The 26891-nt window shown below is 41.7% G+C and overlaps 1 protein-coding gene across 2 annotated transcripts in view; it reads left to right on the forward strand.

Moving 5' to 3' along the window:
• MAN2B2 (mannosidase alpha class 2B member 2) overlaps positions 1–26891 on the forward strand; it is an 83563-nt gene that overhangs the window by 19109 nt on the left and 37563 nt on the right. For both annotated transcript variants that reach the window (XM_074229821.1, XM_074229822.1), the window contains exons 4-8: positions 3877–4049; positions 5267–5382; positions 16837–17014; positions 20528–20726; positions 25746–25936. In XM_074229821.1, coding sequence (XP_074085922.1) covers positions 3877–4049; positions 5267–5382; positions 16837–17014; positions 20528–20726; positions 25746–25936 — 857 coding nt within the window. The remainder of the gene's footprint in view (positions 1–3876; positions 4050–5266; positions 5383–16836; positions 17015–20527; positions 20727–25745; positions 25937–26891) is intronic.

Below are 26891 nucleotides of genomic sequence, written 5' to 3' on the forward strand. Positions count from 1 at the left end.
CTGGAGTTACCCTATAGAATAGTTTTAGTGTCATTGTAACAAGATTTGCCAAGAGTCTAATCCCCATTTTATTAATGAGTAAACTGAATCCTGTAGAGAGATAGTAACTCACCCAAAGTTATCAGTGATTTAGTCACAAAGCAAAGAGTAGAACCTGGGTCTTATGACTCCCCATTTAGTGAGATTCCTACCATAGTTTAATGCAAAAGGTCTAGATATTTCTTATATTATGGACTCCTTGGGCAGCCTGGTGAAGCTAGTGAACTCCTTTTCTTAGAATGTTTTTAAATATATAAAATAAAATTGAAATACTGTTAGAATATTTTAAAAATCAACTTTTCAGACCCCCTATTAAGAACCCTTAGTATAGAAAGAGAAAAAAAAGACTTCAGGATAGAGGTCAGTTGAGTCTGAGTTCTTAAAGATTACCCTAACCATACACAGGTTGTGGCAGGGGCTGCCATACTGTAAAGACATTGAAGTATGGGCTTACCTGGTGTCCAAATGTGGCTGTAGTTCCAGAAACATAGCTAGATCAAGAGAGGCTCATCACTCATGGTTTGAGTATTGTGGGGATGGTCTTCTTTGGCCCTAGCCATGTAGGAAACCTTTTTCTAAGACATGAATAGGCTGTGATACATGTCAGTGAAAGGAGACTCCCCTCACTCTTCAAATCACAGAGCCATAAAGTGTTGAAGTATTTCTCCCAGTGGACATTAAATTATTCAGCATGGGGTTCTCACCAGTCTTATAGGTCAAGCAGAGGATTGTGAGGGAGAAAGGGAGAGATGAAATACATAATTTATTTTTTCCTGAAAGTTCACTGTCTGTCTGGGAAGATCTCATTGAGGGACCTAGGCCTAGATTCTTGCACAAAACACATGTGAAACAATCATAATGGAGCTTCAAGAACCTAGAAAGTTATCAGGGAGAGCATTATAAGATCCTAAGGCTTCCAACTTCTAACTGAATCTGTCTAGCAATTAGCAAATATTTACTGAATGCCTACTATGCGCCACTGGGCAAGATGCTACAAATACAAAGACAAAAGTGAAACCATCCTAATGATCACTGACTGTATCTTCTAAGCTCAGGCCAGTTACAGATGAACAGAAATGGGTCTCCAAACAAAGGGTGGTTGATTTAATCAGGTTTGGGAAAGTATTCTACCAGGTGTGGAGTAGATGGCATGCCCTCTGCAGGCCATTCTGACTCTGCTGTTCTGGGAATAGTATGAAACTTGGTCCATGCCTTGCCTTCAGAGATCCAAAGGTAAGCATTGTAGACTCATACTTGTAAGGAAGGTGTTTTAAGTATTGTCTGTTATGGGGGAGGGTCAAAATATAGGGGATTTCTTGGTGAGGGAGCTCCTGGTGAGAAACCTCTCCTATTTATGAAGAGCAGGCCTTCTCTGAAACTTAAAAGCCTTGGAGAAATGTCCAGAGAACTGAAATGTTCCTAGGTTCACATAGCCAATGTGGTGGAAGTAGAATTGAGTTCAATCCATGTATTCCTGTCTCCAAGGCCAGCTCTCAATCCACCACAAAATGCTTTCTCTCTGATAAGCACAGTTAAGAAAGGGCTTTAGGACTTCAGAGAAGAACACGTTCTCTCTTTGAGATGCGGGAAGGAGGAGTAACAAAGAAAGTTTGATGGAATAAGTTTGATGGTCTGAGGTAGGCATTGAAGAATTGGTAGAATATTGATGTAGATTCTGATGCACCTGGTTTTCTGAAGCTAAATGTAAATCCTTATTAAATGTCATTTAATTACATTCTGCTGATCTTTCAGACTCGTTAAGTGGGAGTAGTTATTACTTCAGATTGGGATTTTTTTCACCTATTATGTTACCGTTCTTACCCATCATCTTTTCATCTGAAAATATATTGAGAATTCCCTCTGTGCTTTCATCGAAATCTTTGAACTTGTGGAATTCTGGTTTAAAAATCTGAAGATTCCACTTTTGATTGTTTTAGAAATTTCTTAAAAATAATCAAGGTGGGGGGGGGCCAGATGGCACAGTGGATAGAGTACCAGCCCTGGAGTCAGGAGGAACTGAGTTCAAATCCGGTCTCAGACACTTATTTAATTACCTAGCTGTGTGGCCTTGGGCAAGTCACTTAACCCCATTTGCCTTGCAAAAACCTACAAAAAATAAAGGAACAATATTATAAGCAAACTAGAAGAGCAAGGAGTAGTTTACCTATTGGATCTATGTAAAGGGAAGCAGTTTATGATCAAGGAAGAGGTGGAAAACATCATTAAAAACAAACTAGAAAATTTTGATTACATTAAATTAAAAGGCTTTTACATAGACAAAACCACTGTAACCAAGATCAAAAGAAATGTAGTTAATTGGGAAACAATTTTTATGACTAGTGTTTCTAACAAAAGACTCATCTCTAAAATATACATAGAACTGAGTCAAATTTAAAAAAAAAAGACAAGCCATTCCCCAATAGACAAATGGTCAAAGAATATGCAAAGGCAATTTACAGATGAGGAAATAAAAAAAAGTGATCCATAATCATATGAAAAATTGTCAAAATCACTAATTATTAGAGAAATGCAAATTAAAACATCTATGAGGTACCACCTCATACCTCTCAGATTGGCCAATATGACCAGGAAGGATAATGATCATTGTTGGAAGGGTTGTGGGAAATCTAGGACACTATTACACTGTTGGTGGAGCTGTCAATCATCCAACCCTTCTGGAGAGCTATTTGGAACTTTGCCCAAAGGGCAACAAAAATGTGCATACCCTTTGATTCAGCAATACCACCACTGGGTCTATACCCTGAAGAGATGATGAAAAAGGGTAAAAGCATCACTTGTACAAAAATTTTCATAGCAGCCTTGTTTGTGGTGGCAAAGAATTGGAAACCAAGTAAATGTCCTTCAATTGGGGAATGGCTTAATAAACTTTGGTGTAAATATATATGTCATGGAACACTATTGTTCTATTAGAAACCAGGAGGGATGGGAATTCAGGGAAGCCTGGAAGGATTTGCATGAACTGATGCTGAGCAAGGTGAGCAGAGCTAGAGAAACACTGTACACCTTCACAGTGGTGTGGTAGTGATGATCAAACTTGCTGGACTTGCTCATCAGTACAGCAATCAGGGACAATTTTGGACTGTCTGCAATGGAGAATACCATCTGTATCCAGAGAAAGAATTGTGGAGTTTAAACAAAGACCAAAGATTATTACATCTTATTATGTAATTTTGCTATCTCTTATACTTTATTTTTCTTTCTTAAGGATATGATTTCTCTCTCATCATGTTCAACTTAAATCAGCGTATACCATGGAAACATTGTAAAGACTAACAGACTGCCTTCTGTGGGGGATGGGGCAAGGGAAGCAAGGTTAGGGGTGAAAAATGTAAAATTCAAAATAAATAAGTCTTAAAAAAATAATCAAGGAAAACTTTTTCATCCATCTCTGTTCCTGCTCAAAAGCTGAAGGCAGTCTCCTTAAGGATAGTCACTTTTGGGGTGGCTAGTTGGTGCAGTGGATAGAGCACTGGCCCTGGAGTCAGGAGTACCAGAGTTCAAATCCAGCCTCAGACACTTAATAATTAACCTAGCTGTGTGGCCTTGGGCAAGCCACTTAACCCCATTTGCCTTGCAAAACACCTGAAAAAAAAATAAGGATAGTCACTTTTGCTTTATCTCAGCATTCCCAGGGCTTAGTACTAAAGCTGCTTTGTGTATGGTCAGCCTTCATTAAGTGCTTTCTCCTTGGATGTGTGGATTACTGACAGAGGAACCAGAATCTGACTGATTTCTCTGGGCCAACCTCTCACACTCTGCAGTTGGAGTAAAGTGGGCCAACATGCTTATGTTTTAAACTTTGCCTTGCCATTGCAGAAGGACACGGGTTTTTATATGAAACTTTTGGGATAAGACCTCAGTTTTCTTGGCATGTTGATCCCTTTGGAGCATCTGCTGCCACACCAACTTTGTTCGCCCTGGCTGGCTTCAATGCTCACCTCATCTCCCGGATCGACTATGACTTAAAAGAGGACATGCAGAAAGCTAAGGTAACTTCACAGGTTCCAAATGTTCTTCTTGTCTCTTCTGTCTTACCTAGGGAACTGAAAGCTGGTGGAAAGAACTCCGGACTTGTGGAAATAAAGATCAAGTCTTGGTTCCCCTCTGAGGTGGTGGTGTGACTCAGGGCAAGTCACTCTATCTCTGGGCTTCAGTTTCCTCTTCTGGGATATGGGGGTGATGACCTCAGACATCCCCTCCCTCTAGGGTCAAGTACACGCTCTATTTAGCATTCTAGACCCTCTGCAACCTGCTTCCATCTTTGATTACCAAACTTCTTAGGCATTCTTATACATTATTATACATTATTTATGTATTCTCTGGTTTATCTAAATTAACCACTATGGTTTTCCTCACAGACCATACTTCATGTCCCATCTCTGAACCTTTGCATTGCTTGACCTATCATACCTCATCTCTGCTTCTTATAGTACCTAGTAAGTGACTCCTTCTTCTCTGATAAGCACTTAACCTTTTCTCTCCCAGCATCTTCTCCACCAAAATTATCTTATTTTTATTTTTTATACTTGATGATGTTTGTCCTTCATTCTCGAAGAAGATCTTTACATCAGGTAGGTGATGCCATGGTAAGCACTTGAATTTGATTTGAGTGATAGGGGCTGTGCTAAGTCACCAGGCTTACTTTCTCCTTCGGAGCCATCTGGGGCCAGTGGCCAGATGTGAGTCAGGACAACTGGAGATGACTTGGGATGTGCAGCAGTCAGGGTTAAATGACTTGCCCAAGGTCACACAGCTAGTAAGCATCAAATGTCTGAGGTTGTATTCAAATTCCCATCCTCCTGATTCCCAAGGCCAGGACTCTATTCACTGTGCCACCTAGCTGCCCCCTCATCTGTAAAAAAAGGATATAATAATGCCTGCACTGTCTACTCCTTAGTATTAGAAGGCTTAATATATAAAGGATACAAAGCACCTAATCTTCACATAACGCTTTGTGCTTGGGTGGAAAACTGATTTTCTGCTTAGAGCTTCTACTTATTGGAGTCTTCCTTAAAGACTGGAAGCTCCAAAGCACTTCTAGATTTGACCCTCGATCACCTTCCTACTCTTCTTTGCCCCATAGTCTGTCTAAGCTGCTCTTCCCATAAAGTTGTGGACTGTTAAAGTTGTGGACTGTGGGGGCTGACTGCAGAATCTTATTAGACTGTTGATCCCTCCCTAAGCAATGATCCATACTGTGTTTCAGAAGCTCCAGTTTGTGTGGCGAGGATCTCCATCTCTGGCTGAAAGTCAGGAAATCTTCACTCACGTTATGGATCAATACAGCTACTGCACCCCATCACACATCCCTTTTTCCAACAGGTAGGTGGTGTTCTTCCCCCTGGAACCATCTGTTTGTAGTTTTTAGTGTCTGATATGGCATCCTTCCAGCTATATCAGGATCACAGAATGTCAGAGGCCAGCTAGTCTAACTCAGAGCTAATGGGCAGTTCCTGCACCAACCAGTGGTCAGCCTGCCTTTGTACTGTGTCTTCCACTCCGGTAGAATAAACTAACCCCAAGGCAACCTATCTTACTTTTGGCTATCTCTGGCCATTAGGATGATTCTTCCTGGCATCAAACCCAAATCTGCCTCATTTCTACTTCTACCTATTTCTCCTGGTTGAAACTAAGCAAGACAAGTATAATCTTTCTGACTACTAACCCTTTAAATCTTCTCTTAGTCGTAACCTTTCTTTTGATTGTTCCTCTTATGGCCTGAACTTGAAATTCTTCATCCCAATTATCCTCTTCTATTTTTTTTTATGTCAAGCTTATTTTAATCAATAGAGTACTTTAAACAATAAGAGGGGGAAAACATTTAATTTCATAAAATAACATTTCTTCATTATTATCTGAAGTATCTATTTATTAATTCCTCTGATCATAGGGATGTAAAAATTGTTCTAAAATGTTTCCACATTTCTTAAACCTCTAACCCTACCCCAACTTTCCAATCTTAAAAACTCCTTTTTAACTGAAAAAAAAAGGTTATTTTTTGGTAGGCAGTGTCTTCCACTTTCTTTCAACCTTCAAAACTCTTTATCATCACTTACTTTTCCCTTGCCTTCTGTATCAGGATATTTCTTTACCTCTTGTAAAATTCATCCCTCTGGTTATATCTTTCATCTTATCTCTTCACACCTCCTCCACATCTTTTCTTCATAATCATCCACTCCCTCTCTCATATATCTTTTTTTTTTAACCAATTGTCCTCTTCTTGATTCTCTGCAGCTCATCAGTGTCCTTCCTAAACTGACTTCCAAAACTGGACATAGTACTGTCTAAGGAGTCTGACCCAGGCTAAGCACAGCAGGCTTAACCTCCTCCTTGCTGGAAGCTACATCTCTCTGCATGTAGCCTAAGGTCCTTTCTGACTTTCAGGTCATATTGTTGATTCTTGGTGAGCTTATAGTCCAGGAAGACCACCCCATTCTTTTCATTTAGTTTGCAAGCATTTACCAGGCACTGGTAAATACCACAGATACAAATTGGGAGTTTATTGAGCAAGGAGTGACATGATCAAATCTATTGTTAAACTAAATCCCTTCACCAGGTGCTGTGCTTAACACTGGGGCTAACCCTCTGCCTCTCAGATGATGAGGTTCAGGCTCTTTAGCATTGAGAGGCTGGACCTGGAGAGAGCGAGGCCCACCTCCAGCCCTACCAGTCTGACCATGTTCATGTCACATGGATCTCCACGCAACTCTCTGAGTCTTTCACGTATAAACAGATGATTATCTCAGGATGGTCGGGGGTGGGGGGCTCATTCCCAAGCTGAACTGACAGATCCTTGACTTGTTCAGTTCTGTCTGATAACAGAGCAGTGCTTCAACTCCAACTCATATGAGGGGCCTTAGGGTCTGAAGACAGAGTTAGAAGGAATGTCCAAGAACATCTGTTCCAACTCCTTCATGTTACAGGCTAGGAGATGGAAGCCCAGAGAATTCACAAAAGTTGCCTAGAGTCCCCCGGGTTGTAAGTAGCATGACTTTAACCTGGATCCTCTGTCTCTAAATTGATGTTCTTTCTTTAAAAAAATAATTCATTCCATAGCATACATGTCTCAGCATTAGATGAATTTAAAAATATATATATAGTGGGGCAGCTAGGTGGTACAGTGAATAGAACATCGGCTTTGGAGTTAGGAGAATTAGGAGTGCAAATCCAGCCTTAGACACTTGCCATTTATTACAAGCTATGTGACCTTGGGCAGGTCACTTAATCCTGACTGCCTCATATTCAGGGCCATCCCAGTCATCCTGATCCATATCTGGCCACTAGACCCCAGATGCTCTGGAGAAGAAAATGAGGCTGGTGACTTAGCACAGCACCGTCTCACTCAAATCAAATTCATGTGCTTGTCATGGTATCATGTCCCTGATGTTAGGGTCTTTGAGAATGAAGGACAAGCATGAGAGTAGTGAGTTGGAAATTCAGATTCAACTCAGACACTTAATATTTACTTAGCTGTGTGATTTTGGGCAAGTCATTTAACCTTGCAAAATTTTACAGAGAGAGAGAGAGAGAGAGAGAGAGAGAAAGAGAGAGTGAGTGTATGGCATCCTCTTTAAATCCTGTGCATTTTACACTTTTTTTTACCTAATACTCTCCTTCCATACCAGTAGCAATAAAATCAGCAGTACTATCCAATCAAGTACATTAAAACGTTTTTTTTAAGTAGCAAGATGATGCAGTATATTTTTTTCCCCAATTCTCTTAGGCAAATCCTGAGTTTTACCTCAGATTGACTTCATTTGCCACAGCAGGATAGTAATAAATGTGGTGTATCTTAACATAGATATCCTTTACTTTCTCTTTTGAAAAAATAAATCTCCCCCATTACCCCCTTCCAGCTGAAGGGAAAAAAAAATCCCCCAGAGTAAGGCCTTCACTTTCTGCATTTGAAGTTAATTCCCTCTCCATCAAGAGCCAAGTGGCATGGGGTTCTCTTGATTCTTTTGGACTCATTTCCTAGACCTTCTCCACTGGGAGTGAGTGGGCAAAGCCAAGTTTGCATTCTGGCTTAACCTCACGCATCCGGTCCAGGTCAGGTCCCCTTTCTGCAACTCAGTTTTCTTAGCTGAAAAATAACAGTTCTTATAAATACACACTTTCACATCATTAAAAACAATAGGCTGTGTTTCTTTTTTCATCATAACTGCTGTTTCTTCTGAAATACCTGTTGGGTTGATTAGTCAAAGAACCAGTAAATAGGTATTGATTAAGTAAATGTTTATTATGTGCCAAGCACTCTTCTAAGGGCTGATGATACATGGAAAGGGAAACTCTAAAGGAGAAGGGGACACGTGATCTATTGGAAGGTAAAATGAGATCATATTTGTAAAGCCCTTTGTAAACCTTCAAACACTCTATAAATGCTTGTTGTTTGTTACTATTACTACTACTTCTCCATATAAAATACATACAGAGTACATCAGAGGTACCTTGGAAGGGAAGGTTTCAGGGCTCTTGGGAGAGGCCTCCCTGCTTGAAGGGCATATTGGAGCTGAGTCCCAAGGAAACCAGGGTTTCTCAGTGGCAGGGGAGGGGGGCACGGAGAGTCTTCTAGGCCTGGGGAATAGCCATTGCCTTAGTCCAAACTGAGTATCCTCATATGTAAGGAATAATAGTTCCTATCCTGCTGACTTATCAGAGCTGTTGTGTAGACCAGATGAGTTAAGGAATGTGAAACCAGAATCATAACCAGAATGTTCCATGCCAATCTGCTGTGACTTGAGGAGGAGGAGGAGGATGATAAAGCAGCAAGCAATTATTAAGAGCTTATAGTATCTGTGTGTGTGTAATTGCTGGAGACAGAAAAATGAAACAACCCTTTCTTCCTCTCAAGAAGTTTACAGTCAATAGGGGGGTGACACTATACATGTATACACACATACATGTGGTTTTTCTGCATTATGCATGTATATATGTATGTATTTTTCTTTTATGAATGTCCTGTATGTGTTAAAACAAATATAATGTATATATATATGCACAGTCATGCATACATGCATAGTCACATGTATACATGGGTAGACATACATGCACACATTTTTAACCTATAAGTAATTTGGAGCCATTGGAGTTTATTGAGCCAGAAGTATTGTGATCAGACCTTGCACTAATACAATCAGTTACTTTAGAGAATTAGAATTAGAATTAGAATCACTTGTAGGAGAATGTGTTGGTGATAAGAGACCTACAGCAGGGATTCTTATTAGAAAGTTGTCCTATAGTTCAGGCAAAATGTGGTGAGGACCTGATCTATATTGGAGAAGTAGACAAGCAGTAGCTGTGTTGGATAAAGTTTAGCTATCCCCTTCTCTCCTGTCCTTCCCTCCTTTCTTTTCTTCATTTCTTTCCCTCCTTTACTCCCTTTCTTCAACAGTGTTTGTTAAACATTAAGTGTGTCCCCTCTTTGTAGACCATTATATTGAGTCCTGAGAGAGGGGGAGAATTAGGTCTTCCACTGCTAATAGTTGCTGGACCATGGGTAAGTCACTTAATCTCTTATTTTCCTTTCTTGAAAAATGGGGGGCAGCTAGGTAGTGCAGTGAATTACAGCACCGGCCCTGAAGTCAGGAGTACCTGAGTTCAAATCCGGACTCAGACACTTAATACTTACCTAGTTGTGTGGTCTTGGGCAAACCACTTAACCCCATTTGCCTTGCAAAAACCTAAAAAAAAAATGGGGATGATGAACTCTGTTTTGACTGCTTTAATTGTTTTGAAACCCAGTTAAGAGTGTATATGGAAGCCCCTTCTAAACTGTTGTTCTCTACTAATGTAATATGGCATGATGATGATTAGAATGATGTCAGCTAATGAAAGAATGTGAAGAGTTTTGACTAGTGATATTTTAGAATGTTGTTCTTGACATGCCAGGGAAGAAGACATCTGCTGTTTTAATAAGTTCTCTACCCATCAAGTGACCCTTTTTAATTGGATTATGCCTTAGCAACTGACTATTGCCAGCCTCCACCTCTCCCATTGGATTCCAGCCTGGAGAACTGCCTGAAAATTGTTTCCTAGAGACTGAAATGGTTTTAAGCAAAGTGTTTCTTCTCCATTAATTCATCTCCTAGAAACCTGGACTTGTCTGTCCAAACCCATCATTGGGCCAGTTGGCTTGGCTTCACAACTTGTGGGTGGTTTCGGAGCTGCTGAGAGTTATTCACAGGCAGTTGGGTTCCCAGCGATGAGGAGGAGGCAGTCCTGGACCTGAAAGTGCAGTTTTCAGTTGCTGTTTGTGGTCAAGACTAAATTATGTTCTTCTAAAAAAGACTCTGTGCTTTATTGAATTGGATTTAATATTTATGGAGGGCCTGCATGTACTTGGCATCATTTCAAGAACATCTTGCCTTCACTTAGGACTCTGGAGTGCGTGTGACCTCCAAAGAGCTTTACAGAGATTGTAGAATACAAGAATTTTTTTTTAACCTTTCCACAATACTCAGAAATGTGACTGTAATTATAATTCACATTTCCAATGGGTTGGAAAGTATAAAGCACTTTCATCACAATAGCCTTATGAGGCAGATAGGCTGAGTCTGGAGGGCTGGATTCAGACCCTGCCTTTAATTGGGTGTGAAAGCATAGGTAAGTCACAATGTCTCTGAGCCTCGGTTTCCTTTTTTGTAATGTGGATAAATAATGCTTAGAAGCACCTATTTCACAGGGTTGTTAGGACATATTTTGTAAACCTCAAAGAATTATGTAAATGGAAGTTATCATTTTCCCCGCATTTATCACAGGAGGAGTCAGAGGCTAAGAATCACTTAGATAAGTGACTTGTCTCACTTATTAAATGCTAGAAAGAAAATTCAGACTCAAATTTACAGTTTCCAAATCCAGAATTTTTTCGAGTGCTTCCTCAGCTTTCCTCTTTTAGAAAAGTGGGTAGAAGGTTGGGAAAAAAGAAGCAAAGTGTGGAGAACATGCATTTGTACATTTAATACTCACTTTAATTCCTACTCCATGCAAAGCACAGCTTTTGTATATTATTTTTCTCCCCTTGCCCTGAGGAAAAGGAAAGCTCTGGTCATATACAACCTTTGAAAAGAGATAACCACAGTCTTTCTGAGGGCAAAATCCTTCAAAATGCTGCTTTGGATGATGTCTACCTGGGCCTAAAAATGATCTCAGAGGACCCTTAGAGTCCTGCACCACTAATGTATTTAATATATAGTCATATATAAATCCCATGACCTGGGGAGTATTGTGGCTCACATGCCTGCAATGACAGGCATGTCTGATCTAAGCCAGTCCCTTCATTTTACATCCTAAGAAACTGAGGCCCCCAAAAGTTAAATGATTTGTTCAAGGTAGCATAAGCTGGGCTTTGGCTTTGTTCTGCTACCCCTCACCATCTGCACCACTTCTCTGGAACTCTTATTTTAGCTGACTATTTGTTTTCAGTAAATAAACATTTATTTCCTCCCTTCAATAAAGCAGGTATATACTGAGCATTGACACTGTGCTAGAAACCGGGGGGAGGAGCCCCCACTCTTGGGGACCTCCACTCTGTCAGAGCCCAGACCAGCAGAGTCAGCCCTGGATCACCCATCTCTAAGGACTATTGAAAGGAAGGCCTCATGTTAAGCTCCTTCTGCCTCCCCCGTGTGGCCAGGGTTCTCCCATGGGTGGAGAACAAGGGGAGGAGGGGCAGCATGGCTCAGGGCTGGGGCCTGCACCTGTGAGGTCTTCAGTGAGTTCCCCAGCAAGGAGGCACTCCCCCAGTGCAGGTCAGCACCTGCTGGTGTTGCAGAGCTGCCGAGAGCACTTGGGCTTTAAAGAGGTTAAGTGGTGTGCCCCAGGAGGCAGAGGAAAGACCGGAACCCAGGTTTCCTGGGTCCAAAGCTGACTCTGTCCACTCTACCATGTTTCCTCTCACCATCTTACATTACTCTCTTAATAACATCTAACATTTATGTAGCCCTTTAAAATAAACCAATTGCCCTCTTCCTAACCTAGTGGGGTAGGCAGATTAAAATGTTCTTAGTCCTGTTTTACAGAGGAAACTGAATGGTGAGTGGCTTGTCCATGGGCATATAACTAGAGAGTAGCAGGCCCACATCTTCTGACTCCTCCAGCCCCAACCTGCTCTGGCCTTATTCTTTCCCTAACAAGTCACCTATATTTGTGTTATAGCACAAAAGAAATGTGAGTAGCTGTTATCAGCACCAAAGGTTCAGGTATTCTCTCCTGGGATATTCCCATTGCTCTGTCCTCTTTGGAGAGAGAAGACTAGACTCAGTTTCTCAAGCTCTTATGTGCCAAGTCTGTATATGTGTTTGCATGTGTGAATATATGTCTCTATATGTAAATGTGTATATTGGTGCATTTCCTATGGATAAAAGCTCAGTGACTACAGGCCATTCTCCTTCCCACAGAGCTGAGAGGAAATGCTACTGTTTTCCTTGAAAAGTAAATTCCCCACTACTTTTCCCCATTTGATAACCAACAATTTGCTCATTTTTAATTCCACTCTCCCTGTGAACTGCTTTCTGCTGTAATTTTACAATGTCATGGCAGGAGCAGGCAAAGCAGCTCTCTCCTCAATGAAGGTTATGTGTTTGTTCTGTTCAGCTCCTCAGGAGGTGAGTTTAGAGGTTATGTTAGTTAGAATGGATTGTTTGGCCAGAAAAATAGCTTTGCTGTCAACTGAGTTCTGGTCCCAAATCATATTTTGCTTTAATTGATGCAAGATGAGCAGAGTCTTTGCTTCTATTTACTGGTGGCTTTATTTGGCTTTGAGTGGAACCTATGAAGAATCTGTAACTTTGGAGAACTTGGAAACATCAAATTTAGAGCTTAGAGATCCTTTAGAACAACTTCTCTGAGGTCCAGCAAGAAGCAACATCAGTCTTAAGGTTTATTGCTAGAAGGGATCTCACAGGGATTTTCTAGTAATAATGATGATAATGATAAATAGTATTTATGTACTGCTGTAAGGCCTACAAATCACTTTACAAATATCTCATTTGATCTCACAACAACTGGAAGATAGGTGGTATTATTATAATCCTCATTTTACAAATGAAGAAACAGGGTAGACAGTGATGAAGTGATTTGTTCAAAGTTATATAACTAGCAAGTATCTGAAGCTGAATTTGAACTGGGGGCCTTCTTGATTCCAAGTTCAGCAGTCTATCCACTGCACCACCTAGTTAAGAATATTAAAGACCTTGAGAAGTAGAGTGATCTACTTAAGTTCCCACTGATAAGTGTCAACTTCAGAATTCCATCAGATTCAGAATTCCACCTCAGGGTACTCTGGCTCTAGAACCAAATATGTTTTCTTTAAGAATTAATCCCATCAAATCCGGTCTCAGACACTTAATAATTACCTAGCTGTGTGGCCTTGGGCAAGCCACTTAACCCCATTTGCCTTGCAAAAAAAAACTAAAAAAAAAAGAATTAATCCCAGAAGAGCAGCTAGGTTGCACAGTGGTTAGAGCATCAACCCCGAGGAACTGAGTTCTAATACATCCTCAGGCATCTAGTAGTTAACCTAGCTGTGTGACCTTAGGCTAGTCACTTAACCCCATTGCCAAGCAAAAAGTAAAAAAGAATTAATATGAGAGAATAGAGTCACAGAGTTGGAGATGATCTTCTCCAACCTTATTTTCTGTTGGAGAAATTGAAGAAATGACCTATCCATGAGCACTCTGCAAATGAGTATCAGAGCCAGAATCCAAATGACTCTTCTGACTTCAGATTCATTTTCTTTCTGGAATCTTTTTTTTTTTTTCCTTTTCTTCATCAATTTCCTGATCAAGCAGATTGATGTTTGTAAAACATTTGGCCCTGTGGTATTAAGTGTTAGATCAGTGCTTATTCTTTTACCTTTGGCAGTCTAGTGAAATCTGTGGACCCCTTCTCAGAATAATGTTTCCAAATGTGTGATACAAAATACATAGTATTACAAAAGTGATAGATACATTGAAATGTTGATATTTTGAAATATCTATTTCAAAAGTCAAATTCATAGATTCCTGTTATAGAACATAGTACATAGATTCTTAGAACTAGTAGAGACCTTAGTGTATAGACTATTAGAAGCTGCAGAGCATAGAACAAAGATCATTAGAGTAGCCTCATATGTATATACGTAAATATAAATACACACACACATATACACATATGTATAGATCAGAGGGAAACCTAGAGTTTACCATGAGTCCTTAGAGTTTTGGTAGTCCAACCATTCTCAGAAATAGTGATTTCGAACAAGCCCATTCTGACTCCCTTATGTTTCTAAAAAGATGGCAGAAAACAAGGGTTAACTTGTTCTCCAGTGAGTGAAATTTGGTTATCTGAGAGAAATAATGGTCTCAATACCTACTAGCATTCCTCTTGATTAAAAACTAATGGGCCCATTTAGTGTCCTATAGAAGAAGCATTGTGGAAAAATCATCCTGGGCTTTCCAATACTACTGCTATGACTTAAGTTCTCATACAGATCATGAGCCTCTATTTCCATACCCTGATTTTTAAAATAATAATCACTTGTATTTGTGAAGTGTTTGATGCTTCTCAAAGCACTTTCCTATCCATTATGTCTCATTTGAGCCTCATAGTGTCCTATACAGGGGCAGGGCCAGGAGCAGCACAGGCAGCAGGGGTACCGCCTGGTTTCAAGTTATAAAATCTCCATTTCGGGATTGAGATATTGAATTTCAGAGAAGTTAATCCAGTAACCCAAAGTCATTCAGCTAGTATGTGTCAGAGCTAAGAGCAGAACTAGGATTTCTCTTAGGAGGAAGTAAGAAACTGCATCTCTCTCCCTCCTCTTCTTTCTCTTCCTCTCCCCCTTCCTTCAACATAAATGGAAAGAACAATGATGCACCAAAAGAATCTAAAGCAAATGAAACACAATTACAAAGGTTAAGAGGACTTGAATGAATAGATTTGAGAAGGCATCCCTAACTTTTCCCTTTCTGGAAGTTTGAAGTCCACAGCTATTACCCACTACACATGTTTTTTGGACTTTTTCAATATATTGATCAGTTGTGCTGATTTTTTTCCCTTTCTATAAAATATTGGTCATATGAGTTGGCTCTCTCATGGAATAGTAGTGGTATGCAAGAAACAGAAAATATCAATTAAAAACTTGAAAAATAAAAAAGGTTCCTGGGTCCAGAGAACTAAATATGTCAACATTTAATGGCTCCCCTTTAGCAACAAGCTAAGATTCTGACTCAACTCTCTAAAACCTGACCTTAGCCACTCTGACATTCCTGGTAGCTTATTTACATGATATGTGTAAAACAAATCTTAAAGTGCTGTATTCAAATTAGTCATCATTATTATTGCTATCTCACCTCTTCCTGTTACTCTGATCAGAGCGTTCTCCTCCCCTCAACCCCTACCAATGTGCCTCAGACAGTCTCTGTTTTGTTTGTCTCTCTGATGCACATACTGAATTGCTTTTGTTCAGGCTGTGTGGAGGATGCCCCCCCCAGACTTCTCATCCTTCAGGGTCCAACTCAAATGCCTTCTCTTTGATGGGACCACCCAAACCCCAGGAAATACCCTGAGTCTTGAAGGTGATCATTGTAGTAAGTGGAAGAACCCAGATTCAAGCGCAAGTCTTGGCTACCATCTCCAACACTTGGGATTACCTTGTATTATTATTTATCTCTTTTTTATATTCCTTGTTAATAGTAACAATAGTTAACATAATACCTCACATTGGTACAATTTCCATAATATTTTTTAGGGATAGGTGGAGCAAATGTTATTCTCCATTTTATAGATGAATATTCCAAGTTCTAGAGAGCTTAAAAGGCTTGTCCACCATTTGCACAGCTAGGAAATGGCAGATCTTGGATTTAAGTCTAGATTTTCTGACTAGGAATACAGTCCTGTTTCCCCAGAAGTGTGACAGATGTCCTGGTGGAAGCAGTGGTGCCTTCATGGTCCTCACACCTCTCACATCCCTGGGTGCTTGGATGGACAGCATGCTCTGCTCTTTGGCCAAAGGCCCTTTGAGCCACCAAAAAGCCCTGAGCCTTTGTTGCTCCCAAGGCTTGTGCTAAGTGAGCAGGGAGATGGGGGGAGCTCTGAGCTTAGAGGGAGGTTTCCAAATCCACCTGAATCTCTTCGTTCAACTAGCCTTGTTAAGGGTCATGTAGGTGCCAGGGACAAAGAAAGAGCTGGGTGACCCCTGGGCAAGCCACCTCCTCTCTCTGAGCTTCAGGTGCCTCCTATGTCAAATGGGGAACAGAGCATCTGCCTGCCCTAGTTGTTATGGGAACCACTTCAGAGGATGGGTGCAAAGAGCTTTGTGAACATCATAAATCCTTGCAGGCAGTGAACATTTATTGACTGCCCACTCTGTGCATAGCCTCTTATTTAGCTCCTGCTGTATGCAGGTGGAAGCCCTGACTTCAGATATGGCCTCCTCAGACCCTTACCAAGTCCCTTAACCTCCGCTTGCCACAGTTACCACCTACCGCCCAGGGTCACTGTGAGGATCTCATGAGTCCACATTTGTAAAGGACTTAGCACAGGGCCTGGCCCAGAGCAGGTGCTAAATAAATGTGAGCTATTCTTGGAGTTATCATCATTGTTATATGCTGGGCCTGTGCCTAGCACTGGAATAACTAGGAACTGTTATTATTGGCATGAGAGGCAGGGTGGGCAAGTGGGAAGAAAGACCCCTAGGGACCCACCTAGGACCTCCCATCCTCCAAAGTCTCATGAGAAGAGCAGCCATTATGGAGGCAAGGGCTGTTAAAGATCCATCACTGTCTGTTTCCTCCCCAGGTCAGGCTTCTACTGGAATGGAATTGCAATGTTTCCCGACCCTCCAAAAGATGGCATGTACCCCAACATGAGTGTGCCCGTGACAGATGCCAGCCTCAGCCTCTATGCACAAACTATGGTGGCCAACATCAAGATGAGGGCAGCCTGGTTCAGGACCCAGGATGTGCTTTGGCCCTGGGTAAGGGGGTTGAGTCTTGGTCTTGGGAGCCCAGTGCTCACATTTAAAACTACAGAGGTAGCATGATGTGGTGGGAAACAATTCTGGGCCTAGAATAGAAAGATCTATCTTCAAGTCTTTTTTAGATGTTTGATCATGGATGAATTACTTGATCTCAGCAAATGGGTATAACAAGGTTTGTACCAATTACTTTTTAGGATTGTTGTGAGGATCAACTTTTCCTTACTTGCTAAACTTTCCTCCCTCCCTTCTTCCCTTTTTCTAGTCCCTTCCTTTTGTCATTTCTCCTTTCTCCTTCCCTTCTCTCCATCTCACCTTCCTTGCTTTCCTTCATTACTCAAAACACTTTTCAAGTGCCTGCTATGTGCCAGTCACTTTGCTAGACTCTGGAGATACAAAGACAAAAAAATTAGTTCCTGTTCTCAGTGGTTCCATTCCTTTGTAACATGAACAAATATAAATATGTACAAATAAATACAAGGTTGGAGGGTGGAGATCCTAGTAGCTGGGGGGATCAGGAAGGGCCTTTTTGCAAGATTTGGTGTTTGAGCTGAGCTTTAAAGGCATTTATTATCCCAATAAACTCCCTGTTGACATTTTTTTAAAAAATTAAACTTTACAAAGTACCTGCCTCACAAAAGCTCTCTGAGTTCAGGACTGCAAGGCTTATTATTCCCCACTTCATCAATGAGGGATCTCAGGCCCAGAAAGATAAAAGGTCACAGACCTGGAATTTGAGTGCAGGCCACTTGGTGCTTTTTCTATCATGGCACTATGCTAGAAGAGACATTGGATAGAAAAGCACCTGAGGACAATATGTTTTGGCTTCAAGAAGGGGAAACATTTCAAACATTGATGGGCCCTGGGAGCTGGGGAGGCACTTCTATTTGAGGAATCTTAGGAACTCATTAACCAAGAAGCTCATAAAAGGTCTGACCAAAACCACTGGAAACTTCCTTATTTCTCTTGAAGGAATATTGGAATCCTCACATTAGGAGTGGTAGGTTATGGTTGCTCAACCATTTGGAAAAATGATATCTGGCAGGTGCTGGGAGGTTTTTACTTTCTAAAATATAGTTTACTTAAACAGCCTGGGGAGGTGGGGAGGTGGAGAAGTGGGGTCCTGGGGTAAGTCTGCATTTCACAGTTCAGAGGAAGCAGGTGAAACAAATAACTCATCCAGAATTGCTCAGCCAGTGAGCATCACAGTTTGGGTGGAACCCAAATCTACCAGACCTGACTCTTTTGGTCCATTTTGTTTACTGAAGCTAGCATGATGAAGTGGAAAGGTTAGAGACCTATCATGGGACTTTGGACTAAGGTAATGTCCTTATGGTCCCTTTTGGCTCTAGTATTCTATATTCTGAGGTCCTTTCAGCTCTACAATTCATGTTCAAAGGCCCTTCTGTTCTAAACTTTCCTTTCTTCCTTCCCTCCTTTCTTCCTTCCCTCCTTTCTTCCTTTCTCTCTTCTCTTTCTGGCTCTTCACATTCTGTTATTTAAAGTTCTGCCGGTGCTAGTTCCCCTCAGTTCCACTATTCTGTGTTTTGTGTTCTAAAGTCTCTTCTTGCTTGAACAGTTTGTTTTATGTTCTAAGGTCACTTTCAATTCTAATGTTCTATTTCCCCTTCAACTCTGAAATTCTGCATTTTGTATTTTAAAGTTCCTTTCATCTCTAACAATCTGCTATTCAAAATGAGTGAAGGGAAAGGAGATTAACAGAATGCTTCATTAACAGATACTTTGATCTCAGCACTGAAGGGTCCACTCCTGTCATTCATTTTCAGTGACCTTAAGCAGCTTGCCTTCTCTGTCACTTTGTTATCATTTAAAATGACATTCCTAATAACACTTCACACTTAGAAGGTAGTACTTTGCAGGTTACAGAGTGATTTCACATCCATGATCTCATTCAAGTCTTACAACAACCTTATAAAGAAAGTAAAGCAGGTGTTATTATCCCCATTTTCCTTTGTGGCCATTGAGGTCCTGGGAAGGGGAAGCACTGTCCAGGGGCTACTCAGCTCATTAGGAGCAGAGCCAGGATTCAAATCCAGATGATCAGACCCCCTGAATCCAGAGATCTTTCCACTCTAATGCATTGCTTCCTTAAGGTCATCAGCAATGTCATTCATGCTACATGGTAGCTTTATGGGAAATGATGACCAGCTGTGATAGGTACGCTTGACTTCCCTTCAGCGCTGTGCAAAGGTGTGCAGACGCCAAGCCTCAACACGGTGTCCCAGGGTCACCCCTGGATATGATGGGCTCTGGACAGGCATGGATTACCCCTTGTTTTTGGTTTACTGTCTATTCTGGCCAAGAGGACCTTCTTCATGTTCCATCATCTCATGTCCTTCTACTAAGTCTGGAATATGCTACCTCATTGCTGTGTCTTCGAATCCTTAGCCTCCTTCAAGGGCTCAGCTCAGTTGCTACCTATTACAAAAGGAGAAAGTCCTTCCTGACTTTTCTCTCTCCCCTCTACCAAGTTGTTAGAGCTTTTTCCTTCCCCAGATTATCTTAAGTTTACTTATGTGTTTGTGCACATACTGTGTTTCAGGCCAAGCCAAAAGCATTTTATAGTAATGACTGACATATTTATATGATCATTTAATATGTATGAAGTTATCCAACACATTATCTTATTTGGATATCACAACATCTCTAGGAGGTAGGTGCTATAGGTAATATCTCCATTTTCAGATGAGGAAACTGAAGCTCATGAGTTTAAGTAATTTGTTCCTGATCACATTTGAACCCAGGTCTTTCTAACCACCAAGCCCTCTACTCTGTTTTCACCACCACTCCACACCACAATGCTTGCCTTCAATGAGCAATTAATAGAAATGTTTTGTTTTATCTTTGTCCATCTAGCACATCTAACACAGTGGTTTATATATTATGTGTTTTTTATAAATAGTTGTTAGATAAATTTTAATAAATGAAAAACAAAGGCTAGCAAGGTGGACACTTGATTTCAAATCATTTCTTGTTCTTGGGTACATTATATCCATCTCTAGTTTCACAAACTCATTACTGGAACTAGGATGAACTCTAGTACAGAAAAAAAAATGTTAGAGCTGGAACAAAACTTTGAAATTATTTTATTAAACTCTCTCATTATAGGAGGGGAGACTGAGGCCCAGGAGGTGAAGACCTAAGGTCATAGCACTAGTTAATACCTAAGGAAAGCCTGGGACCCAGATCTTCCAAATCTGAGTCCTTTCTACTACATTTGGTTGCCTGCATCATTGAGATATTGCTTCCAGTTTGGTCTGAGATCATGATCACATTGGGGAAGATTTGAGGGACTCACAGTTGTCTGTAGACAATGATGCAGTCACAAAGAGACCTTTCATATATCTTCCTAACCCTTAGGGGAGAAACCATTGCGCAGATAAGATAGAGAGGTAAGTAAGAGTGTTACCCACATGGTACAGGCTGAAGGTGTGACAAGAGACCAGGTCTTGTTCCTGGGAACTTGTTACCCTTTTTGTTTGTGTTTTGCAGGGTTGTGACAAGCAGTTCTTCAACTCATCTGTCCAGTTTGCCAACATGGATCCATTGCTAGCCTATATTAATAACCACTCTGAGGAGTTTGGGGTCACTGTGGAATATGCCACCCTGGGTGATTACTTCCGTGCCATTCATGATCGAGATATCACCTGGAGCGTACGGAACCAACGGGATTTTCTTCCTTATTCAACAGGTACTTCCATTGCCCGCTTTACTTCTTACTTTGGCTACCTTAGAAATTCTTGGGGTTTATGTGGGTCTTACCAGTGAGTTCCATTCAAGGTACTCAAGACTTTGCCAGAGGCCTTAAGTGTGTTCAGATTCCAAAAAAAAGACAGTCAAGTAAGCCTTTATTTAATTGCCTACCATGTGCAGGACCCTGGGGATACAAGGTGAAAAACAACAGTGTCCCATACTCAAGATACTTCCCCTATGATTTTTATAATAAAGACAAAACATTCAGATCTGTGTTTAAATTCTGATTTTTTTTCCCCCTCAGAGAACATTCAGAATGTTCCCAAACAGACCTTGGAACAGACTATAAATCATCAGGGCAGAGAAGGACCTTGAAGATAGTGCAGTCAGAGTCACATAATCTAAGTTATAAAGGCTTGCAGGCACCACCTATGCCTGCACAAGAATCTGTTCTACATTATATCTTACAAAAAAGTCATCTGGCCTTTGCTCAAAGGCCTCCATTAGGGAGGAACATCCCAAGGCAGCCCATTGCATTTTTGGACAATTTTCTTTTCTCTTCTTTTCTTTTTTTTTTTTTTTTTTTTTTGCAAGGCAAATGGGGTTAAGTGGCTTGCCCAAGGTTACACAGCTAGGTAATTATTAAGTGTCTGAGGCTGGATTTGAACTCAGGTACTCCTGACTCCAGGGCTGGTGCTCTATCCACTGCGCCACCTAGCCACCCCGACAATTTTCATTGTAAAATGTTTTCCCTTAGATCAAACCCAAATTTTCCTTTCAGCACTTTCAACTCTTTGTTCCTCTGAGACCAATCTCCTCCTTCAGGTGATGGGTCTTTTTGACCTTGTTCTCACTAAATCTTGTCTTTTCCTAGGCTAAATTTCCTAAACCCTTGAGCCTTTTCCTCAGTCATCATGAGCTCAAAACCTTTCATCAATGGTGGATCTTCTGTGGAGTCTTTCCAGTTAATTGATATTCTTCCCAGAAGGTTAATTCCTGCCGCCTTTCCATTTTATAGTTAGGAAATTTGAGAGCAGAAGGGGGGGAATGACATGGCACAAGTTAGAGAGCTCTTCCCATAACATATAGTTCTTTGGGTCACAGGTGTTGTTGTCCAGGACCACCTTCTACAGATCTTTCCTAAAGCCATCTTTTTCCCTAATGTCTTATGTTCTCAAGTAGCCTGGTTACTATGTTGTATGTGGCTTGTACAGCCTTTTGCAGGAGCACGTTGGCTTCTCCAGCAGAGGAAAAGCTCCTTGAGGGCAGGACCTGTCTCCTGTTTGCTTCTGTATCCCCAGGAGGAAGCTAGGTAGTGCTGTGGATAGAGCTCTAGCCTTGGAGTCCTGAGAACAGGAGTTCAAATCCCACCTCCAACACATGACTCTTTCTGACAGTGTGACCTTGGGCAAGTCACTTAATCCTGACTGCCTTACATCCAGGGCCATCTCCATTTGTCCTGATCCATATCTGGCCACTGGACCTAGATGGCTCTGGAGGAGAAAGCATGGCTGGTGACTTAGCATAGCCTCCTCTCACTCAAATTCAATTCACATGTTTGTCTTGGCATCACCTTCCTGATGTCATGGTCCTCTTCAAGAATGAAGGACAAGTATTATTATTATTATTATTATTATTATTATTATTATTACTATTATTATTAATTATTATCGCCACTAATTTGGGTAGTGACTGATACACAGTAGGTGCTTAATAAAAGCTTGCTTATTTCATGATTGTTTCTGAGAACCCCACTAGCAGATTTTAGTGGTTTATGGAGGAGACTCATAAATAACTGAGGCTAATATCCCAAAATTTTTATTTGATATCTTTTATTTTTAATCATTTCTATTTACAAATAAATGTCTTTCTCTAGCAAGCCATCCCTTGTAAAGTTTTTTCCAAAATAAATAAGCAAAACCAATCAACACATCTGAGGCTGACAGTATCTGAAATATTCTACACCTGTAACCCCATCCCCTGCCCCTGCAAATAATGGATGGAGGTGTGGGGGTTGGGGGAGGAAGGAAGTGAGGTTGTGGGAAAAATTGTAAAATTCAAAAACAGAAAAAAATTAAAAAAAGAAGAATGGATGGAGGTACACTTCCTCAGTTGCAGTTGTTGGATTCAGTTATAATTCCATAACATCAACTGAGGCTAATTTACTAGAGGACTGAGTGGTCCAGCTTCAAGACAATTGCTTGGAAAAGTGTTGTCAGCATCCCTGACAGTGAATGAACCCTCATGAAAAAAAAGAATCTCACCCATTCTGATCTTTTCTGAAAGTTCGAAGTTTAAACCACAAACCTTAATTCTAAACAATGATCAGAGGTACTGGGTTACCCCCCCCCCCAGCAGCTGCCCAGAGTGGAGGCAAATGGTCCACCGCTCCTGTGCCTCCCTTGGCCGAGGCCAAACCTCCATAGCTTTTTTCCCTTTCCCCCAGAGTCCTCTGCCTCTTTGTTCAGCAAAGACTTAACTTTTCTCTGCCCGCCTTGGAAAGTCTTCCCCCTCTGTTAAAACCCAGCTCCAACATTGCCTCCATTGGAAGCCTTCCGTGAGTGCCCCCATGGAAGGGGACTTCCCCACCTGTGCCCTTTCCTCTAATGGAGATCCTGGTTCACGGGCTACTGCTCACAGGTTAGGCGTGAGGGTCCGTTATTGCTGGTATGCTCTTGTTAGTTTTGTGACTGTTGCCAGTCGTTCTTGTCTCATTCCCTGCTGGTCTGAGCTCCTTCAGCACACACACCTTGTCTTTTTACACCCCAGAAAACATGCATCATAAGTTTTCAATAAATATGTCTTCATTTCATTACTTCAGAGCCAAAAGAAAGCATCAAATCCCCTTTCGTGTATGCAGAGGGACCTGAGGCCCAAACTGGTTGTAGTAAAGTTGGTGGTAGGACCCCAGGGTCCAGACCTCCAGAGCAGTGCTCCAGAAGAGGGCCAGGCACTTCCCTCCTCAGTGTCCCTAGCTGTAAAATGGAGATTTTGTGAAAAATCAAAGGAGACTATAATTATAAAAGGACTGAAGATAGTGCCCTGCACAGAGTGGGCATGATGCTCCATCTCCTTCCTCCTCCCTTCTGTAGCACCACCACCTTTGAGTCACAGCCTAGCTTAAAAATTTTAATAAGGATCTTGGGGCAAAAAATGAATGACCAAGTTGAGTCCTTAGAATAATAATCACAATGATGATAGCTGATATTTCAGCAGTGCCTTAGAACGCTTTACAGATGTCATCTCATTTACTCCTCACTAGACCCTCCAAAAGAGGTGCCATTGTTTCCCCCATTTTCCAGATGAGTCAATAGACTAAGCTAAGAAGTTTCTGAGTCTAGATTAAAACTCAGAACTTCCTGACATTTTCTAGCTGTATTACTGGGGAAGCTCACTGAGCCTCAGTTTCTCTATCTGTATGATGGGTGTGGGAGTGCATCCCCTGCCCCTCTGGGTTCTTGTGATGCTTAGGAAGCTTTTGTTGAGTTATTTTTCAGTCCAGACTCCTTTTGGGGTTTTCTAGGCAAAGACACTGAAATGATTGGTCATTTCCTTCTCCAGCTCCTTTTACTGACGAGGAAACTGGAGCATAAGGGGTTAAGTGAGTGACACCCCCCCCCCCCAGGGTCACACAGCTGCCAAGTGTCTGAGGGTAGAATTGAATTTAGGAAGGTGTGTCTCGTGCTCCAGGCCTGGCACTGTACATGCTCTGGTGCCACCTAGCTGCCCTAGGAAAGGCTAAGATCTTATTACAAAACTAAGCTGGCCCTGGCAGCTGTAGGCTCAAAGAATCACGGACCTGGAGTAGGAGGGGACCCCAAAAGTCCAACCCTTCATTTTACGGGTGAGGCTTCTGCGCTCCGGAGGTGCAGTGCCTTTCCCAGAGTACACAGCCAGAGAGAACAGAGGTAGCATCTGAGCACAAATTTTCCAGACTCATCTAGTATTCCATGCTACCTCTGAAAGTAGTCCTGGAAGAGTCAGAACTGGAACATTAGAAGGGGCCTTCTAGTTAGTCCAGCCCATAGACATATGGTCCAGTCCCCTGTCACACATTTGACAGGTGGTCAGCCAGTCACTGCTGGAGACCTCTAGAGAGGGAGAGCCCCCCATCTCTCTAAGAAGCCATTCTCTTAAGAATCCCCAATTGTTGGGAGGGCTTCCTGACCTTGAGCCTAACTTTGCCTCTTCACAACTATGGTTCTGTCCTCTGGTGCTGCCACGAGTCTGGTCCTGTCTCCCTATGACAACTCTTTGGGTGCTAGAGGATCATCTTCTCTAGGCTAATCATGCCCAGTTCTTTTCAGTCCTCATAGATATGGATTCTTGATCTCTGCCATCCTGATTGTCCCCCTCTCTGTTCTTCTTAAACTGTGACAGCTCCTCGACAGGTAATAGTCTATGCCATGATGATGAATAGACATGGCAAATACCTGGTTACTACAAGCTATTTTGGAGTTAGGGCACCTCCTGGCAGGAGAAGGAAGTGAGCCTAGGCAACATGCAGCCTCAGGGACCAGCTCCCTCCCTCACTAGCCCTCAGCCAAGTAAGCAGTTCATTGACCTGGACTTTCCCCTGGGGTGTTTGGGAGTGTTATGATAGAAAAAATGCTGATAAGGCAAGGTTGTCCATGCTGAGATCTACTATTATTTGGGGAAAGTGGGGTGTGGAGGACCATTCAATCATCAGCAGGGCAGAGACTGATAGAGGTTTGGAGACCTGGGGAAGGATGTTTGATATTGGGTCCTTTTTCCTTCAACTGTAGTTGGGAGGGGGGACTATCATTGTGGTGGGGGAGGAGGAGAATTCACAGATGTATCTGTAGGTCTAGGTTCAGGACTTCTTTAGAGCTTTTTCCCTGGATGTGGATGTGATGAAGCATTGAAGTCAGGTCCAGGGCCTGCCCATCAGAGGAGTTGAGTTCCTGGTTCATAGACTTGGCATTAAACTTGGGTGCTCAGGTCTTTGGGCCTTTTTTTGCCTTTAGTTTAGACTATTTCTAACATTCTTTCTTAGAGCCATTTCAAAGCTGGACTGGATTCTATACTTCCCGAAGTTCACTGAAAGGGATCGCCCGGAGAGCGAGTTCCCTTCTCTTTGCAGGAGAGTCCATGTTCACCCAGTATGTTCGGAAGAACCCCCAAGGTCCTCTGTCTCAAGCTAAATCCTTGGAGCAGCTACAGCAGCTTCGGTGGGCTGTTTCAGAGGTAAGATGACATCTTTAAACAAATGTGACATTCACTGGAGGGACCTTTTATCCCTTCTTCAACTAAGGCAGGTCTCCTGTTAGCATCATCCATAGCATCATTGTAACAAAGGTCTTCACTCAAGTTCCTTTCTAGGGTCTTATTTTGATATCCAAGTGACCCTGGCTTCTCAAAGACCTTGCCAACCAAAAGGACCCCAGCAGCTTCTACAGTGTTGGAGTAGCTTTGAGAAGAGGCCAGGGATAAAGAGTAGACCAGCATCCTTAAGTGCAGAGGCTTGTTGAAGATAAATATTTTGGTTGTTGAAGATGAATATTTTGTCCACAGAGGGTAGTGAGGACCCTTACTGCACCTTGCAGGAGATCAAAACCTATTTGTAGTGAAGACTGCTCACACAATCTCAAGTGTAGGGCTGGAACAGACCTTAAGAGCTCATTAGTGCCAACCCCCACCTTTTAGAGATGAGGAAGCCAAGGACCAGGAGAGTTTGGTGTTTTACCCAGGGCAGGAAGTGACAGATCGAGGATTCCAGTCTGTGTCCTCTGATGCCAAATCCTCCCTTCTTTGCCTGGTTCACTTTTCAGGGATCTTTGATATCATAGGTGTGGATCTTCCTTTCCCCAGTGATAATAATAGTAGCCAACATATTTTTAACTTTAAAGTTCATGAAATCCTTTCCATATAATCTTTCATTTGCACCTCCCAGCAGTCCTCTGAGGCAGAAGGCAAATGGAATTATTATTCACATTTTATGAACAGTGAAACTGAGACAGTTTAAATGATTTGCCCACAATCACCCAGCTGGTATATGTGAGAGAGAGGATTTGGACCCAGATTTTCCCAATCTCAAACCTGCCACACTGCTACTAAATATCAAGCCATTTCCTACCCACTCTGCTACCTTATTAATAGGTGGTTTAGTGATCTTCTGTAGCCAAAACAATTTTTCATTTAG

This window comes from Macrotis lagotis, chromosome 3 (genome assembly GCF_037893015.1).
Source record: "Macrotis lagotis isolate mMagLag1 chromosome 3, bilby.v1.9.chrom.fasta, whole genome shotgun sequence".
Lineage (NCBI taxonomy): Eukaryota > Metazoa > Chordata > Mammalia > Peramelemorphia > Peramelidae > Macrotis > Macrotis lagotis.